We start from the raw sequence: 19,287 nt of genomic DNA on the forward strand, positions 1-19,287 counted from the left end.
GTGGATTTCTGTGAGTTCAAGACCAGCCTGGTCTACATAGTGAGTTCCAGGAGAGTTCAAGCTACACAGAGAAACCCCGTCTCGAAAAACAAACAAACAAACAAACAAACAATTTAAAGTCATCAATACAAATGTCACCCTCCCTATGCCATGTGTGCTGTAAGCAGGAGCCACTGACACCAGGTGACCAAGTGAGTGTCCAGGCTGTTCCTCCTCGAGGTTTGCCTTGGCCACGACTGGGTGTGCCAAGCAATTGACTTCCCAACCCAAAGTGCTCTTGTGTCTGGTGACAGCAGGCCATGAGGAGGCGACAAAAATAGTGTCACCCTGCACAAAGCAATAATTAGATTCGATTCAGGTCGAATGAATCTACATGCCAGGCACAGGGCAAGGTGCCAGGTGCAGGGATGAATCAGGAGATGATTACAGGTAACTGCATATTATAGCCTTCACCACATGAGTGTTACAAAAGTGCTAACAATGTGCTTGGGAACAGATGAAACCTTCCTGGATGTGTCAGGGATTGTTCTGAGCTGGGTTTTTGTAGGATGTCACCGGTAGGAAAGTGGAAAGGGGTCTGGAGGGGTGGCTCAGTGGTTAAGCGCTTGCTGTTCTTGCAGAGGACCCAAGTTCAGTTTCTAGCACCCACATGAGGCAGTTCACAACCGCTGTAACTCCAGCTTCAGGGGATCCAGTGCCCTCTTTGTGTCTCATCGGGCACCGGTGTGCACATATGCACATACATGCATGCACGCAGGTGCACACAATACACATGAAAAGCAACTAAAAGCAGAGAGGTTTTCTAGCTGGAAGAAACAGTCCGAGAGAATGGGAGTACCAGTCCTCAGAGCTGATGCTGAGTGGTCGGAGCCCAGTGTCCTTGATGCGTATCAGGAGGGGAAGGAACGATGGGATCACAGTGTGGAAAACACTGAATGTCCTACTTCAAACAAGGCGGATGTGAGCATTCAAGTTCACTCACAATAATTCTTGTGCAACACATACAAAAGTTTCCCTACGGTTGAGTTTTCAGGGTCAAACACAGTCTAGCTCCAAGCTTTTCCAGTCAGACTTTAGAAATGGAATCTTGTTTAGGGCAGGGAGAGGGATCACTCTCTGTTGTTCAAGACTCTTTGGATAGGACATGAGGAGAAAGAGCCTGACTTTTTTCCTAGGTACCTGTGCCACATGGTACTGATGCCAGAGGCTGTCCCTCCACCTCTAGCAAACACAAGGATGAGGGGCTGTGGTGGCTCACAGCAGCCTGTAGCAGCCTTGCTGAAAGACCTCAGTCTTGGATGCCGGTCTCCACAGCACAGGCAAGTGGCCTCTATGTAGGCTGCTCAAGTCCTTAGCTCCCCGGTCCGTTCTCTCTAGGATAAGGCATCTTTCACATTCTTCACTGGTCCTGAAGCTCCAAAGCTCTGGACACCTGTGCCTAGAAGGACGCTGTCTTTTCATTTGAGACAAGAGACAGGATCTCATGTAGCCCAGGCTGGCAGGCAAATCAGAAGTTCAAGGTCATTGTTGGCTACAGAGAAGTCCAGCAGGAAACAAAACTGGCCCCTCAAACCTATAATTCCCCCAATGTTTTTTTGTTCCAATGTGTTACCGACCAATGTGCCCCTTTAAGTGGACAAAAAGGCTACCCTTCTCTTCTAAAGTATTGCTGTGTTTGTGGAAAGGCTCAGGAGAAGTTCCTGCCTTGAGGCTTAGTTCACCCACACACTGTATTTTCCATCTTTCAGGTTCTTCCTCGTTGTTTAACTGGTTGACTGGTTGGTTGGTTGGTTGGTTGGTTGGTTGGTTTGCTTTGTTTTGGTTTCTTTTCTTGAGACAAGTTCTCATCTATCTCAGCCTGGCTTCAAACTTACTGTGTAACCAAGGATGGACTTTGGACTTCTGACAACCCCCCACCCCCACCCCACCCCTGATCTTCCTGCTTCTACCTCCTAGGTGCTAGGATTACAGGGATGCACTTCTATACCGGTTTATACGGTACTGGAGGCTGCACCCAGGGCTTATGAATACAGGGCAGTCATCCTACCATCTGAGCTGGATCCCCAGTTATCTCTTTTAGATTTGTTTTTATTATTTTAATTATGTGTATGCATGTTTGTCTGTGTGTAGTTTGTGCATGTGAGTGCAGGTATGTGATAAGATGTTGGAAACACTCCAACTCCGTCTATAATCTCTGTCCTCAGACAAAAAACCTCAACAAGTTTAGGCAGCTTGTTTGTCTGTGAGAGAGGTGGGTGAATAATACTACTCCCATCAGAGGATTACCATCATCTTGATCCCAGGGAAGACACAAAAGGGAATGCTGGAGCGTGGATTGGAGTCCAAGTCCCTGGGCTGGGCATGGTGGCCTTTAATGGAGGCACTCAAGATCAGGACTAGAGAGGAGAAACCAGATCTCTGTGAGCTCCAAGCAGCCTGGTCTATGCAGTGACTTCCAGGCCAGTCAGGCCTACATGGCGAGGAGCTCTGCCCACGCCACCAAAAATATTTCTAGTTTTCCAGGCATTAGGCATACAGGAACATGACTTTGGCTCACCTGATAAAGCCCGAAGAGAAATTGTCTCTCTGTGAGACTGAGCACTCAGGCTGAGAGCTTACCGCAGGAGATCCCCCCGCAGTAGTGATCCGTCCACCTCGGAAACAGAATTCAGATGGGAAATCCTACGGCACCTTCACATGTTTAATTTATTTTACAGAAGCCTGACTCAGCAATTGTCTGACTCCATTTCGTACCACCCATGTGACTGGGGCATACTTCTATTATTTATTTATTTATTTATTTATTTATTTATTTATTTATTTATTTATAGTAGCTTGTGAGAAATGGCAGTGACCTTGGCAATAGACTTTGTTTTTTCTCCCACTGAGAAGCCAGAATTTCAATGTACCTGATGAATCTTTTCCCAAAGAGATGGTGGCTAGACCTAGTGCTGTGACCTAGGGGACATCAGGGGCAGCACAGGACAAGGTAGCTGGTTGCTTGATCCCTAGTCTGGGGCTAAAACTTCTGTTTGCCTGAGGAAAGGTGGGAAGTACTTCTTAATCTAACGGACCATGGTTTTTGTCATTTGGGGGAAAAAGTTTAAAATACAGGATGACGGCTGAGGAGGCAGGTCAGTGGGTATAAACTGGGTTTTTTGTTTGTTTGTTTGTTTGTATACTGTGACTGATCACAGAAAGTCAAGTGTGGCACTTTTCACTTGTGAAATCATGTTAGTATTCAAAAAATGTCAGACCTTAGAGCATCTGGGATTTGTGGATTAGAGCTATCAATCTGCAATAGTTAACGCAGAGTTGTGAAACTGGGCTATTGTTATTTATACTATCTGTGATTTATGGTGTATTTACCACAGGTAGAGTATGGACTATCTCATTATTGTAGTTATAAGGTTAGGCGTGGTGGCACATGCTTATAATCCCAGCACTTGGGGGGGGGGGGCTGAGGTAAGAGAATCACGAGTTTGAGGTCAGCCTGGACTACATAGGGTCTCTCTCTCTCTCCCTTCCCCTGCCTTCCCCGGACTATTATATCGACACTGATGATTGATAAGGGAGTGAGAACTTTGAAATGACCCTCAGGTCTTGTAAAAGCACCTTCCTCTTTATAGTACTGAGTTTTGGTACTAAGGCTAATGCTTATCCTGTCTTTTTTCCCAAGGCTGTCCTTTGGGGCCCAGGGTCTAAATTCCAGCCCAGCCTGTTTGTCCTTATCGCTCTGCAGGGCAGATCACCGGTTTTCCTAGCTCTCCCTTTGGGCTCCTGGGGCATGACAGAGTGCCGCCTCAGAATCCCCAGATCCTAATCAGGGCCGCGTTCGTTCCACGATTTTGCCACTGTCTCTCACTATTAGGGTGCCATTTCTCCAACCCTGCTTCCCTCAGAATTCTCCAAAGAATGGGATATGTTAGGGGAGGAAGGCACACGCTAGAACTTCAGAAAGCCACGGACGAGAGGGTCCTCAGAGTACTCTGCTGCGAGATGAGGATCTAAGACCAGAGAAGCCGGAGAACTGGCCTGATAGGTCAGGAGCGGAGCGGAGGCTCAAACCTGGGTCACCTCCCACGCGCGACCTGGGTCCTCTCCGCCCTGCGGGTGGGCGATGTCCGGGGCTCTTCTGGTTGCTGCGGGGACCCGGGAGTGACAGCGGCGACGCCCTGGGAAGCCGGGCCCCGCCCCCGGCCCCGCCCCCCGCAGCCGGCTCCCGGGGCAGCGGGCGCGGGCGCGGGCGCAGTGAGCGCGGGTCCCGCGGGCGGACGGTATGGCGCCGCCGGTGCAGCTGGCGCCCGGCTCGCTGGCCCTGGTGCTGAGCCCGCGGGAAGCCGGGCAGGCGGCGGGGGAGCCGGGCGGCCGCGCGCTGTTCCGCGCCTTCCGCCGGGCCAACGCGCGCTGCTTCTGGAACGCACGGCTGGCGCGCGCCGCCTCGCGGCTGGCCTTCCTCGGCTGGCTGCAGCGCCGGGTGCTGCTGGTGCGAGCGCCCCAGCCCTGCGTGCAGGTGCTGCGGGATGCGTGGCGGCGCCGAGCCCTGCGGTCGCCCCGGGGCTTCCGCATCACCGCGGTGGGTGAGTGCGAGCCGGGAGCCGCGGCGAACAGACTGCGTGGGGGCGCGAAGGGGGGAGGCCTGGTGCGTGGCCAGAGGCGGCCAGGGTCACCGCGACAAGTCCCGAGAGCCCGCGGGTTCCTGGTGGCAGGGGAGGAGGAGGCATTTTAAGAAAAGTTAGGCTCTGGTTGGAGAAGGAATCCGCTTGCTCCATCCTTCCTTCCTAGCCTTCTTCCTACTTTTAACTCCCTTTCTGCTTTTCTTTCGATCTTTCCTTCCTCCCTCCTTTATTCCATTTCGGTCCCTGGTGTTCGTGTCCTGCTTCTTGGGTCAGCCAACTTTCAGAAGTTTGGGGGATCGTCATTAACTGCCGGAGGCGGGGGGTAGAAATAGATGGTGCTGTGGACGCATCCCATTTCATTAACCAGTCAGAGAAATTTCCACCTCTCCAGTCTTTTCAGATTGATCGTTTGTTTGGGAAACCGACAAGAGCTGTTTGCTTGTAAAATAGAGATTCTCCTTGAGAAACGGAACCACTGCACCAGTGAGTGGTCACTAACACTGGCCACTACAGGCAGGCAGCTGTGACAGCTCCCTCCAAAGCCTACCTGGTTCTGCCCTGGCTGTCTGTGGGGGCTGTGGGGACGTTTGAGGTGTGGTGGTGATCAGTTGTTTCCAGTCCTGAGTTTTGACTCCTACCAAGGAACCTCTTCATCTTAGTCACGGGTCCTCCTCCTCCCATCGCAGGAGCACAGCGAATAAACATTCATTATACTCCCTGGGGCCAGGGGACACCTGATGCTGTGTGTGGTCTTGTCCAGGGATGGTGACCTTCTCTAGGCAGCCCAGCCAGCTTCTCACCTTCATGCTGTCTGTCCCCTTAGCCCGCCCACCCCCACATTTCTTTGCTTAAAAAGAATAAGAGGAGATTGCAAAACCACATAGACAGGTTTCATCTTTTCCAGGCAGGAGTGAGTCGAAAGTATAGTTCTCTGGCTTTGAAACAGGGAGCCAAGTAACCAAGTCAGAATCCTCGCTGGGGTAGGGGGCTTGCAGACAGGCTGGATGAAAACGGCTTTTCAGTCCTGTGTCCTGGGTTTCTCTGGTTTGAACTAGTGGTTGCATTCTCCCGTCCTCTGCCTCCGTCCAAAGGGTGGGCAGTGTGTATTTCAGAAAGGGAACTGAATGCAGTGGGGGTCTAGACCGGAGGGAGGGGTGAAATAAGAGGATTTACGCAAAGTCCGTGGCAGCCGTGATACCGCCGTTGGGGCCCAAGGAGCTGTGGCGCATCGTGGGATAGGGGTAGAAAGGTGAACGGGGCCCCATTCCTTTCCAGCACAGTGCACCTACCTGACTAGTGTCCAGTAATGAAAGACTCATCGGATGTTTTTCATATATATTTATGTTTGTGTGTATGTGTGTATGCATGCTTTGGGACACGTTTGGAGGTAAAATGACAGCTCACCAGAGATTCATTAACAAGGGAGAGTATAACAGGTTTATTTAAACGTTTTAAAATTTTGGGGGATGTTTGCCACACGTTTTGGTGTACGACTTTAGTCCCAGCACTCGGGAGGCAGAGGCAGGTGGATCTCTGTGGGTTCAAGGCCAGCCTGGTCTACAGAGTGAGTTCCAGGACAGCCAGGGCTACACAGAGAAACCCTGTCTCGAAAAACAAAACAAAAGAGGTTTATTTTGTGTGTATGGGCCTGAGTGTATACATGCACCTTGTGCTCACAGGTGCCCACAGAGGCCAGAAGAGAGCCAGATGCCCTGGAACTGGAGTTACAGCTGGCAGTGACTATGTGGGTATGCGGACTTGAACCTGGATCCTCTGAAAGAGTAGCTGGTACTCTTAACCACTGGGACTTTTTTTTTTTATGTAGGGTTTAATGCAGCCCAAGCTGGCCTCAAATTGGCTATGTAACCAAGGTTGCCTTGAACTGGTTTCCCTTCATTTACCTCCTATGCCTTGTTTATGGGGGTTGAACCCAGGGCTTCGTGTGTGCCAGCCAAGCACTCTGCCAGCTTCAGCTTGGGGAAGAGCTGCCTGACCTAGGGACAGATGCATATGGGTGTTTAGGGGTGTTTTTGTTTTGAATAGGATTGCTAATTGCCATCTAACTTGAGATGCCAGAGTCACAGGAATAAAGAGTCACCAGTCATCAGCTCTTGGACCACCTTAGAGTCCCAGAGGACAGTGACTAAAAGAAATGAGGTTTCAGGCCAGGTGGTGGTGGCGGCAACGGCGGCGGCGCACGCCTGTAATCCCAGCACTCGGAGGCAGAGACAGGAGGATCTCTGTGAGTTCCAGGCCAGCCTTGGTCTACAAAGAGAGTTTCAGGACAGCCAGGACTGTTACACAGAGAAATCCTGTCTTGAAAAACTAAAAAAAAAAAAAAAGAAAAGAAGTATAAAGTTTTAGTCTCTTCTCCCACCTCTGGCAGCATGGGCTTCCAGAAAGCCAAAATGGGTTTCTGGGGACACAAAAAGGAGCTTCTGGGGACAGACAGCTGCAGGTGCTAGCTCTCGTCTTAAGGTAATTTGTGGGAGAGAGTAAAATACTGAAAAGGAACACAGAGGGTCCATTTGTCTCTGCTGTTAATTTGGATCTTTCTTTTTCTTTTTTTGGTGTGGTGGCACACGCCTGGGATCTCAGTATTCAGGAGGTGGAGGCCGGAGATCAGGCGTTAAGACCATCCTCAGCCACAAAGCAAGAGCTCATACCCAGCCTGGGCTGCGTAGAGCCTTGGCTCCAAAAAACCAGTGCCACTCAGATTGTTCAGCGGGCGTGGTGCTTGCTCTGCAAGCCTGGGGACTTGAATTTGATCCCTGAAACTTAGGAGAGAGCAGGTTCCACAGTGTGCCTCTGACCTCTCATATGTCCCGAGGCCCTGGCACCCACCCCAACACAGAGATAAATAGGCAAAACCCATCTAATAAATAAGGCAAGCACCGAGGGCCTGCGGTAAGGACAGACGGGTCCCGGGGCACAGCTAAACCGGAGGCTGCGGTTTCTTCCCCGGCTTGTGCTGTTTCTCTCGGTCTTTGCTTAGAGACCCCCCCCCCCCCCCCCCCCCGTCGTCCCCACTAGAGGAAAGCCAAGGTGGAGGCCGGGGAGTATTTTCCTGGAAACGGACATTAAAACTTTCCGCTTGATGACAGCAGGCAGCTGCCTCTTTAGTGCCGGAGGCCTCGGGGGTTTTATTTGGGGTTTTGTTTGTTTTTTAGTAGCAAATGACATTAACTCATGAAAGGGGAATTCTAGAAGCTGGTGGGAGACAGCTGGTTTGCTTACCCAGCTGAGGTCTGGGGGGGGGGGCGGGGGGGGCGGGGCATCGTCTTTTGTTTGGGCAGGTCCAGTTGCTGCTCTGAGACCCCACCACTGGGACTGACAGGAAAGGCGGGCAATCAGTGGGATGCCTTGTCCAAATGTGTCTCCACGCTCTCACCCTAAACATGGCTTAGAATCTTTACTCTCCTCTCTCCCCGACCCCCCTCTGTGACCTCTCACTAAACCTGGAGCTTACCAACTGGCTAGACTAGCTGATCAGTGAACCCCAGGATCCTTTCTCCACACTCAGAGCTGAGATTACAGGACACACACATACTTGAATTATCTCAGCCCATAGCATCTTTTCACATTGAGTGCCTGGTGGCTGTGGAGGTCTGAGGTCAGCAACAAATCTCCTGATTTGGGAATCCCACTCTAGTCCTCTGAAAGAGCAAGTACTCTAAACTGCCCAGCATCTCCTCCAGCCCTCTCCCCCCATGGCTTTATTTATTTATTTGAAACAAGATCTATGTAGTCCTGGGTGTCCTGGAACTACGTAGACCGGGCTGGCCTACACAATTCCTCCTGCCACATCTCCTGAATTTCGGGACCAAAGGCACGTGTCCCCACCCCTATGGCTATTTTTAAATACGAAATCCACCAGGCTGAGGAGGTTGCTCAGTGGGCAGTTTGCTGCACAGACCTGAGGACCTGCGTTAGGAGCCCCATCATCCGCAGAAAAAGCCAGGTAGGTATGTCGGCTCCGACCTGTAATCCCAACACAGAAGGGTGGCTGAGGATAGGCAGGCCTCTTGAGTTTGTTCACCAGCCAGCTTAGCAAAACCAGTCAGAGACCCTGTCTCAAAAAAATAAAGTGGCCGGGGGGGGGGGGGGGGGGGGGGGGGTTGGCGGCGGCGGCGGCGGTGGCGGCGGCTGCGGCGGCGGCGCACGCCTTTAATCCCAGCACTCCCAGGTGGATCTCTGTGAGTTCGAGGCCAGCCTGGTCTACAAAGCGAGTTCCAGGACAGGTTCCAAAGCTACACACAGAAACCCTGTCTCAAAAAAATAAGATAAAATAAAAAAATAAATAAAGGGAAGAGTGACTAAGGGAGTCATCCAACGTTGACTTCTGACCTTGACACCCATAAACACATACATGTACACACACCTGCATGTACGTGTACACATACAAATATATCCAACACACACACTTTAAAGTCTTCATTCATTCTTCCATATTCCTGATTATTCCGTTTTCCTCTTCCTCAGTGGTGGAGGTTGCCCCCAGGGCCTTGTACATACTAGGCAAGCACTCTCCCACGGAGCTCCATTCCCAGCTCGTTTTTTAAAGCTTTATAAGTGTCGGTGTGGGTGGTGAATGCAGGCTCTGGTGTGTGTGTGTGTGTGTGTGTGTGTGTGTAGGTCAGAGAATAACTGGCCGGGGTTTGCTCTCTCCTTCCATCACGTGGGCCCTAGGGATTGGACTCAAGTCACCAGGCAGAGCCGTGAGCACATTCCCTCGATGAGCAATCTCAGTGGTCCTCTCGGTGCTTGGTACTTTGGAGGCATCTTGTTCCGTGGCCTGGGCAGGTCTTGAGGTCTTGAATTTATAGGCCTTCGGCCGCAGCCTCCTGATTAGCTGGGGTTACAGGAGTCGACTTCCCCTGGGTTCTGGTGTTTTTAATGCATCTTCCTCTGGGCTCATGTGCTTCAGAAGAAGGTAAAACCGGCTTGTCACACGGGTGAAGGAAGGATAACGTCCCAGCAGCTCAGAGCACAGCCTTCCAGCTGAGCTGGGGGTTGTAGCTTCACGGCGCCTGCCTGACACATGGGAGACCCTGAGTTAGATACCCAGGACTTTCAAATGAATGAAGTCGAGCTGGGTGTGGTGGTGCATGTTTAAACTGAGGCTGAGGCAGAACTGCTTGCCGTGAGTTCAAGACCAGCCTGAGCTGTATAGTGAATTGTTAAGACCCTGTTCTAAAACAACAAAATAAGCCGATCCAAGTAATTAACAAACAACAAATTAAGCCAATGTAATCCCAGCACTCGAGGCAGAAGCAGAAGGATCAGGAATTCAAGGCCACCCTCAGCCACTTGTGGAGTTGGAAGACAGTGTAGCTTAGTGAGAACTGGTCTCAAAAAAAAAAAAAAAGAAAAGAAAAAGTGATTGATTTAATTCCTGTCTTTTCCCTTTTTGATTGACTAAACATTTTCTTTTTTGGTTTTTGGGAATTGAACTTGCTGGGTACATTCTTCTCCTTTATGATGTTACATTCTTTTATGTAGTTCCATTCTCCTTTATGATGTTATGTAGTTCCATTCTCCTTTATGATGTTATGTAGTTACATTCTCCTTTATGAAGTTACATTTTTCTCCTTTATGATGTCATAGTGCAGGGCAGCAGTTTCAAAACAAAACGGTAACCACAAAATGTTATCCTGGGGGCTGGGCATGTAGCTTAGCTGGTACATGTGTAACATGTGGGAGCCTTGGGTCTGATCCTCCAGGCTGTGTAAACTGCGTGTGGCGGAACTGGTGTGTAGCCCCAGCATCTGGGAGGGCAGGAGGTGGAGGCAGGAGGGTCTCTGATGCCAGCTAGGGCTACACAGTGAGAATGTGTCAGAGAAGCTGGTGAGCTTGTTAAGTCACACACAGTTCAAGACCTGGGCGACATGAGACCTTCTCAGAAAATCAAAGAGAACAAAGCGGTCCTTCTGTTGGGGAGAAATGTCCAGCTGTGGAGGAAGGAACCGATGTGACCCCCCCACCTTTAGATGTCTGAACGCCACAGTCTTAGCTTGCCCTCCCCTTCGAGGCGGACGTCATCTTCAGCTTGGCTGTTTTTCTGTCCTGGTGACTTGGAGTGAATTGGGATGATTCTGCCCATTTTGCAGGTAGGAAAGGAATGGAGGGTGTGAGGCGGCTTCTGAAGCTTCAGTCTCTTGTCTCATCTCTCTTTCCCTCCAGCCTTCCTCAGAGGCCAGGCCCTCTCCCTTCCAGGAAGGTTGTCAAGAGTCCCCTCTCCTCCTGGGGCATCCATGACAAAAACAGCTGCTCCCTGCTCTCAGTCCCTCCTCCCACCCCAGCTTCAGCCATGTTTTCCTAGGTTCACTTGCCAAATGTGTGCTCCGCTTGGATCCGTTTTCTGCTCAGAGGCACCCGCGGGCTTCACAGTGGGGGGTCAGGTGGGCATGGTCTTGTCATCAGACTACTTGAACTGCATGCCGCAGCTGAGAGCTAATGATGTCCCCAAGCCCCCGTGCTAGAGGAGAATGCAAGTCCTGAAACCTTCCCAGTTTGGTGGCCAGAACAGCCAGCATTCTCGGGGAGGGAGAAGGGAGCTGCTTGCCTTGACCATTTGCAGTACTCGGCTCCTTTGATGTCAGCCTTTTTTAAAAATAGAATTTTTATTCTATGTGTATGGGTGCTTTGCCTGCTTATGTGTCTGTGCACTACCACGGGGTGCACCTGGAATCTGCAGAGGTCAGAAGAACAGGTCAGATCCCCTGGAACTTCAGTTATAGACCATTGTGAGTCCCCAGGTAGATCCTGGGAATTGAGCCCAGGCCCTGTGGAAGAGCAGTCAGTGCTCTTTAACTGCTGAACTATTTCTCAGACCCTGATAATACCTTTTTTGAAAATGTATTCTTGCTGGGCAGTGGTGGCACACGCCTTTAATCACAGCACTCAGGAGGCAGAGGCAGGCGGATCTCTGTGAGTTCGAGGCCAGCCTGGTCTATAGAGCGAGATCCAGGACAGGCACCAAAGCTACAGTACAGAAAAACTATCTCGAAAAAACCAAAAAAAAAAAAAAAAAAAGTATTCTTTTGGGGGAGAAAATATGCAAAAAAGGAACTTTCTGTGTGTATGTGTTTTGAGGCAGGGTCTCATATCACCTAAGCTGACCTTCACTGACCTCTTGCCCCCCCCCACCCAGGGCTGGGACCACAGGCGTTTGCCCATACCTGGTATAGGATCCTTTGTGCTGTCAGTCACCCCTTCATGGCTCCGTACCATTTCCTTAGCAGTTTATTAAGGATCAGTGGAGGGTTGGAAGTGGGGCTGCAGGCCTTTCATCCCAGCACTGGGGAAGCAGAGGCAGGCAGATCTCAGAGTCTGAGGTCGACCCAGTCTATATAGCAAGTTCCAGGACAGCCAGGGTGTTGCAAGCAAGAAGATAGATATGCATAGTTGACATAACAAAAGTTATATTTTATTATGCTGAGGGTCATCGCACAAGGTTCACACTCTAAATTCCTAACTACGGTCCTAAGCCTATCTCCCCAAGGCTACTCACCTGTGTGATATATCTGAGCAGAAGGTCAGGTCCATGCTCTGACAGAAGTCTCTGATTCAAGGGTCAGGATCCTGGGGGAGACTCTCCAGCTGCAGGATAGATCAATGTGGCATCTCTCCAGATGTGCAGAGCATTGCTCTTGGTCTCTGCTTACATGTCCAGTGAGTGTCATGGGGCACCTAGGACTGTGCCTGGTTATCTGGAATGAGTGATGTCACTGGCTTCTGGTTATTAGGAGCAGCCTTGGGTATAGTAGGATGTCTGACTGAGCTATTTTGACATGTCCAGAAGGCATCTTTTATATGTTCATTACATTCCATCCCCTGGTCCTTGAGGTATACACAGTGCCAATGGGGGCCACACATAAGAATTACTAGCAGTTTCCCAGAAATTGGCAAATTCAGGCCACAACAGGAAAAGGAGAAAGCATAGAATAAATATCTCAATTACTAATAGACAAATACATGCCAGAAAATTAATCTCAGGCATTAAAACATACCATTATTAAGCAAAGTGGTCAAAACAGTGTCGATCACAGGATACCGCTATGATCCCTATGGCATATACACATTTTTCCAAATTTATATTTTCCACAGGTTTGGTTTGCACCAAGTTGAGAAACAGATTCAGAAATAAAAGGTAATGCCCTCACTTCCAAACAAAAATGTCCCAAAGGGGGGCATTGCAGGTTTGGAGCTGCAGGACTCTGAGCAGAACCAATCATAGAGCGTCATCCTAACTGGATCCGGGTCAAGTAGGAGGAGTCCGTGGGTCGTGGCTGTGGGCCGGGGGTTTTCTTCTTTAATGAAAAGAGCAACTAAGAGTCCAGTGAGCTTCAGCTTCCAGTGTTGTCTCTCAGTTGTGTGTATGCTAATATTATAAAAAAGCAGCTGGGTGGCGGCGGCGGCAGCGCCCGCCTTTAATCTCAGCACTGGAGAGGCAGGCAGATCTCTGAGGTAGAGGTCAACCTGGCCTACAGAGCAAGTTCTAGGACAGCTGGGGCTACACAGAGAAACCCTGTCATGAAAAACAAAACAAACTGATATATATTGTGAAAAAGCAAATGATAGATATAAAGCATTAGGAAGTCTGGCGAGTCTTTGCTGGCTTCCATCTTGGATCTAAAATCAATGTATACAGACCATCTCTTTTGGCAAAAATGGCAATTACTTGGTGGGGTAGAAACAGGAATCTGGAATACAATATTCCTTGCCTGAGGTGGTATGGAGATGATACATCTCCCGAAGACGTTTCTCCAGTCAGGGTTTGCACAGATGTGTCTGCAGGAACCATACACAGCTGGTTCGTCCCCTCTGGTGTGATAGTGGTCTCTGGAGCTCACTGTCATAGCTCCTCCTAAAATGAAGGTTATTAAACAAGCCCAAAATAATCATAAGGAATTTGCATGTCAAAAAGGCCAATATGATGTATACCAAAAGCCAAAGGCTCTCCTTTATCCAGTGGAATAAGTTCCACGTGAAGAAGCAAGGATAGTCAAATCTAAACATACTACCAGTCACATCAAATAAAGAGCACTTTTGAAGGTTGCTGCTAACTTTATGGGACAGGCAATAGTGTCCACGTTGAGTGCAGCTGATAAATGTTGGACTCTGTCTCTCTGCCTCCAGTGGAAATGTCATTAATGGCTTTCTAGTCTTCCCTAGTGTCTTAGGGTTTCTATTGCTGTGATAAAACACCATGACCAAAAAGCAAATTGGGGAGGAAAGGGTCTATTTGGCTTACACTTTATCATTGCTGTTTATCACTGAAGGAAGTCAGGACAGGAACTCAAACAAGGCAGGATCCTGGAGGCAGGAGCTAATTCAGAGGCCATGGAGGGGATCTGCTTACTGGCTGGCTTCCCACCTTACAGAACATTGGATCAGCAGTCCAGGGATGGCACCACCCACCATGGGCTGGGCCCTCCCCCATTGATTACTAATTGAAAAAAAATGCCTTACAGCTGGATTTCAAGGAGGCATTTCCTCAGCTGAGGCTCCTTCCTCTGATGACTCTAGCTAGTTGTCAAGTCAACACACAAAACCACCCAGTATACCTAGCAAGCCATCTTCATGTTCATTATTATATAGGTACCTGAGTCAAAAATGTGTCTCTGTTCAAACGTTAGGTCAGAGCTCTTGGGCAGGTTTACTGTCCTGAGAAATGAGCTGTAACTCTAGCAGCGTTGTATACAGCCAACCAGGTTCTGCAGAAGAAAAAGTGGAGTCCAAGGTATCCCTGGTGATGTTATCGATGTCAACTGTGAGGCTGAAGGCCTTCATGGAGCATGTGGTAAAGACTCCATTGCCAAGGTCTGTGAGTTGGTTTGCAGAGACCAAAGGAATCAGTTCTGACGTTTGGAGCTCATTGGACAGAGGGTGGGTGGCTCCAAGTGAGATGGTATGTTCCTCTAGGTAGTAGACGTCTTTGTATTAGTCCAACTAGTTCATAGGGAATAGTTAGTGGGTTTAAGAGATCCACTGCCAAGTTTCCTAGGCAACAGGGGTGTGTGCTAATCTGGTACTGAAGTCTATATAGACTAAGTGTAAATGTATTTTGCAGAATCCATGCTCACACCGAGAGGTTTGCATTGGGTCCAGGAGAGACTTGCAGATTGCCGTTTTTGTTCCAAATCCTGTAGAGAAGGGCTGAGATAGTTCCGTGTACTCACTGACAAGTGAGTCTTGCTTGGATACATTCTTCTCTTTGTTCCTTGAAGAAGTTGTAGCAGATCATTTTGAGAGATCTGGTTGGCTACAGCTAGTTTCTTCAAATTTGCAGCTGTATATTTGTTAGTATCCGCCAACAATTTCGTCAGTAATTTAGTTCCAGATGAAGGCGTGTAGTCAGTTTGTGAGTTGTATCTAGTCCTTCAGACAAGGTGCTAATGGCCAATTATTGTTATTCAGTAAGATTTCTGATGTCTACGATCTCCTCACTTATGTCTGAAAGAACAAAGATGCTGTGCCAGCTCCTAGTGAGGAGCCAACCAACACAGCTCCAGCAACCGCAAGGGTTTTCCTGCAGCAAACCTATTTCCTGAGGAGGAGAAGACTGGTATTCTCCTAAATTCAGGCTCAGGGCGGCGTTCTTCAGGTGGGATCCGTGACTTGAGGTTGAAGGGAAGTGAGATCTTCTGGATCCGAGGTGTGACTCCAAGCCTTGCAGGTAGGCTGAGGTCTGACGTGATGCTCTCCCATAGCCATCAGTGGTGAAGCAGAGGAGTCGCCAAATGCTGCCTTCTAGTGGGCTGTGAAGAATGTGTTGTTCTCCTCTCATCCTCCTCTATCAGTGATGCACAGTGTTAGGCTGCCTTCTTGGATTCCGTAGAACTTCCAGGTTATGGAGAAGACATACGCCTCATCAAATGGGGGTCCTCTGTGCAGTTCCTACATGTGATATATTGACTATTGGCTTATGGGCCATGAAGTCTCCAATGCCCCATTCCTTGAGCTGTAAAAGTAGGAGACTCATGTAGAAATAATAGGGAAGTCCTAGGGGTGTGTGTTTCCAGGGTTCCAGTTTGGAAAGGTCCATATCTGAAGTTTTCCACCAATGTAAGTTTCTGTGGTCTGCCTTTTTTATGTGATACCTTGGCACAAAGGAGTCGTAGGATCTAGGGCATCCTCTGGTTGCAAATTGTATCATATCCACTCTTGGGTTGATGTATTCACTTTGGTAGCTGGTATAAGTCCAGGCTGGAATTTCAACAGACTGTGAACCAGTGTTCCATATTCTGGGAGGAAACAAATGTGTGATGTTCCCGGTGTGTATATCCAGAGGAATTGGGAAGAATATCATTTCATTGTTGTGGAGTATAGGCATGATATCACAGCTCCAAACATTCTTCCTCATTTGGCAAGTGGATTTTTTGGTTTTAAAGATGGGTATATATCCCTGATAATTACTGATTATTCGTTGGTTTCAGTTTTCCTTAAAGGTAAGTCAGTAAATGTAGTTGTCAAGTTGTGAATCTTCTGAGAATGGTGTATGAAACAGACTGGTAGGTCAGTTAGGTTACTCCATTGTCTCTTCCACCACTTAGATTTGTTGTTTTCTTGGTGGTTGGTGTATTAAGCCTTGTATAGTGACGGTCCAGTTGAAGTTGGAGCCACTGATGGACTGCAAGGCAATTTGAATGGATTTTCCCTCACAAGTCCGGTGTGAATTGGGTGGTTGCATTGAGAAGTTGTCCCATATGCTTGAGGTGATGTTAGTCAGTGTGTTAGTCCAGTTTACACCAGCTGGTACCCATCCCAGAGAGTCTACTATGGGGGTTGAGGCCTTTCGCATCAAAAATTGTGGTGGTACGCCATGTGCCTACTGCTCAGTGGGGACCCCTTGGACCCCAGTGAATGTGGCTTCCAACTCCCAGGAGCAGCCCCCGGCCTGGGCTCCATACCAAGTTCCAACTGTGGTTCCAGACCCCGAAGAAGGACTTGGGACACCCGGTCCTGAAGACGTACTGAGCCTGACTGTGTGCCGGACCTGAATGTCTGTGTCTTCTCTAAGAAGCGCTTGGATGGCTCTCAACATGCCGGCAGAGCTTGAGTCCACTGAAACCCTGCCTTCCTCTCCCCCTGAAGTGTGGGAAGTCACTGCCATAAAAGAATGATGGGTAGGGGGTCACTGCTAAGTTAAAAACTGCTTGAGGAAGCCGGGCGGTGGTGGCGCATGCCTTTAGTCCCAGCACTCGGGAGGCAGAGCCAGGCGGATCTCTGTGAGTTCGAGGCCAGCCTGGGCTACCAAGTGAGTTCCAGGAAAGGCGCAAAGCTACACAGAGAAACCCTGTCTTGAAAAACTAAAAAAAAAAAAAAAAAAAAAACTGCTTGAGGAAGGGCTTGCTCTGGCTGTGTCTATAGTATATCTCACTTGCCTGACATCAGCCTAGGGAAGGGAAATAAAGGTTGTGCCCATTAAAAAAAAATTGTGGTGGTATGTAAGTTGTGTTTGTAGAAAATATGGCTGGCTATGCTACAGTATAATCTGAGTTCTGTAGAGTACCGTGCAGGCACAGAATGTATGTCCAGGTGTCTGCATGGATTCTCCTCAGGAGGAGGAGCAGGCTGTTCCCCTTACCCCCTCCCTCTGTCTTCGGTACTCTTCCTCAGGCTCTTTGAAGTGCCCCCTTTTCCCCATTCCCCTGATCAGAGCATTTGGACCCCACTATCCCCTTTCCATTGCCTCCCAATCCCCCATCCTGGCAGTGGTCCCATTTTACTTTCTTGGTTTCTGTAGTTCCTACAAACTGTGTACTTACATCTAAAGATTTGGAGCTAGGCACCTCCAATAAGAGAGACCATGTATGCTGGGGGGCGGCAGAGGCAGGCAGATCTCTGTGAGTTCGAGGCCAGCCTGGTCTACAGAGATGCAAGACAGCCACCAAAACTACACAGAGAAACCTTGTCTCAAAAAAAAAAAAAAGGGGGGGCGCTGGAGAGATGGCTTAGAGGTTAAGAGCACCAACTGCTCTTCCAGAGGTCCTGAGTTCAATTCCCAGCAACCACATGGTGACTCACAACCATCTGTAATGAGATCTGGCACCCTCCTCTGTATACATAATAAATAAATAAATCTTTTAAAAAAATAAAAAGGAGAGAGAACATGTGACATTTGTCTTTTGCGTTACTTCACTCATTATGATCTTTTCTAGTTCCATCCATCTACCTGCAAAGCAGTTTTCTTTACAGCTGAATAGTATGCCATAGTGTATAGGTACCACATTTCACTATCCATTCCTCAGTCGTCGGACATTTAGGTTGTTTCCATGTCCTAGTTATTGTGACTAGAGCAGCAGTGAACGTGGCCGAGCAGGTACCTGTGGAGTGGGATGTCAGGTCCTTTGGGCATATGCCAAGGAGTGGTTTTCTGGGTCATATGGTGGATTTGTTGTTAGCTTTCTGGGAATTCTGCACACTGATTTTCAGTGCCCGCCGCAGTTTGCAGTCCCTCGACAGTGGATAAGGGTTCTCTTTTTCCCACATCCTTCCTAGCATCTGTTGTCAAGCTGTTCCATCGATCTTTTCCATTCTGGCTGGGGTAAGATGAAATCTCAACGTTGTTTTGATTAGTATTTCCCTACTTGCTAGGGATGATGAAAATTTTGAGAAATTTCTTAGCCACTTTTTTCTTTTGAGAACTCTATTCAGATCCCAGCCTCATTTATTGAATGGGTCATTTGGTCATTTGACTCTTGTTTTTTGAGTTCTCTATATATTCTGGGTATTAATCCATCCTGTAGACCTCACTCAGTTGGCTGTTTCATTAGCTGTGTGGAAATATTCTGGTTTTCTGAAGTCCCTCTTGTCAACTGTTGGCCTTAGTTCTTGGGCAAATGGAGTTCTATTCAGGAAGTCCTTTCCTACACCTATTTCATGTAGGGCACAGCCTATGTATCTTCTAGCAATTTTGGTGTTACATAAATGGTCTTTTTTTTTTTTTTTTAAGATTTATTTATTTATTATGTATACAGCATGTATGACCAGAAGAGGGCACCAGATCTCATTACAGATGGTTGTGAGCCTCCATGTGGTTGCTGGGAATTGAACTCAGGACCTCTGGAAGAGCAGTCGGTGCACTTAACCTCTAAGCCATTTCTCTAGCCCCCATAAATGGTCTTTGATCCATTTGGAGGTAGTTTTTGTACAAGCTGATTTTTCTGTATGTGGACACCCAGTTTTCCCAGCAACATTTGTTGAAGATGCTTTCTTTTTTTCCAGAGTATGTTTTCAGCATCTTTGTCAAATATTAAGTGGCTGAAGTTACATGTACTAATGTTTAAGTCTTCAATTTTGTTCGATTGATCCATGTGTCTATTTTTGTGCCAATACCATACTGTTTGTTTGTTTGTTTGGTTTTTCTTTTTTTTTTTTTTTTTTTTTTTTTTTTTTTTTTGGTTTGGTTTGGTTTTTCGAGACAGGGTTTCTCTGTGTAGCTTTGCGCCTTTCCTGGAACTCGCTTTGGAGACCAGGCTGGCCTCGAACTCACAGAGATCCGCCTGGCTCTGCCTCCCGAGTGCTGGGATTAAAGGCGTGCGCCACCACTGCCCGGCTGTTTTGTTTTTCGAAACAGGGTTTCTTTGTGTAGTTTTGGTGCCTGTCCTGGATCTCACTCTGTAGACCAGACTGGCCTCAAACTCACAGAGATTCGCCTGCC

General features: G+C 48.6%; 1 protein-coding gene across 2 annotated transcripts in view; it reads left to right on the forward strand.

Annotated features, from left to right (window-relative positions):
- The first annotated feature begins 4,279 nt into the window (after positions 1-4,279).
- Stox1 (storkhead box 1) overlaps positions 4,280-19,287 on the forward strand; it is a 65,315-nt gene continuing 50,307 nt past the window's right edge. For both annotated transcript variants that reach the window (XM_037199624.1, XM_037199625.1), the window contains exon 1: positions 4,280-4,580. In XM_037199624.1, the coding sequence (XP_037055519.1) occupies positions 4,280-4,580 (301 nt within the window). The remainder of the gene's footprint in view (positions 4,581-19,287) is intronic.

Source organism: Peromyscus leucopus, chromosome 16_21 (genome assembly GCF_004664715.2).
Source record: "Peromyscus leucopus breed LL Stock chromosome 16_21, UCI_PerLeu_2.1, whole genome shotgun sequence".
NCBI classification, from domain to species: Eukaryota; Metazoa; Chordata; class Mammalia; order Rodentia; family Cricetidae; genus Peromyscus; species Peromyscus leucopus.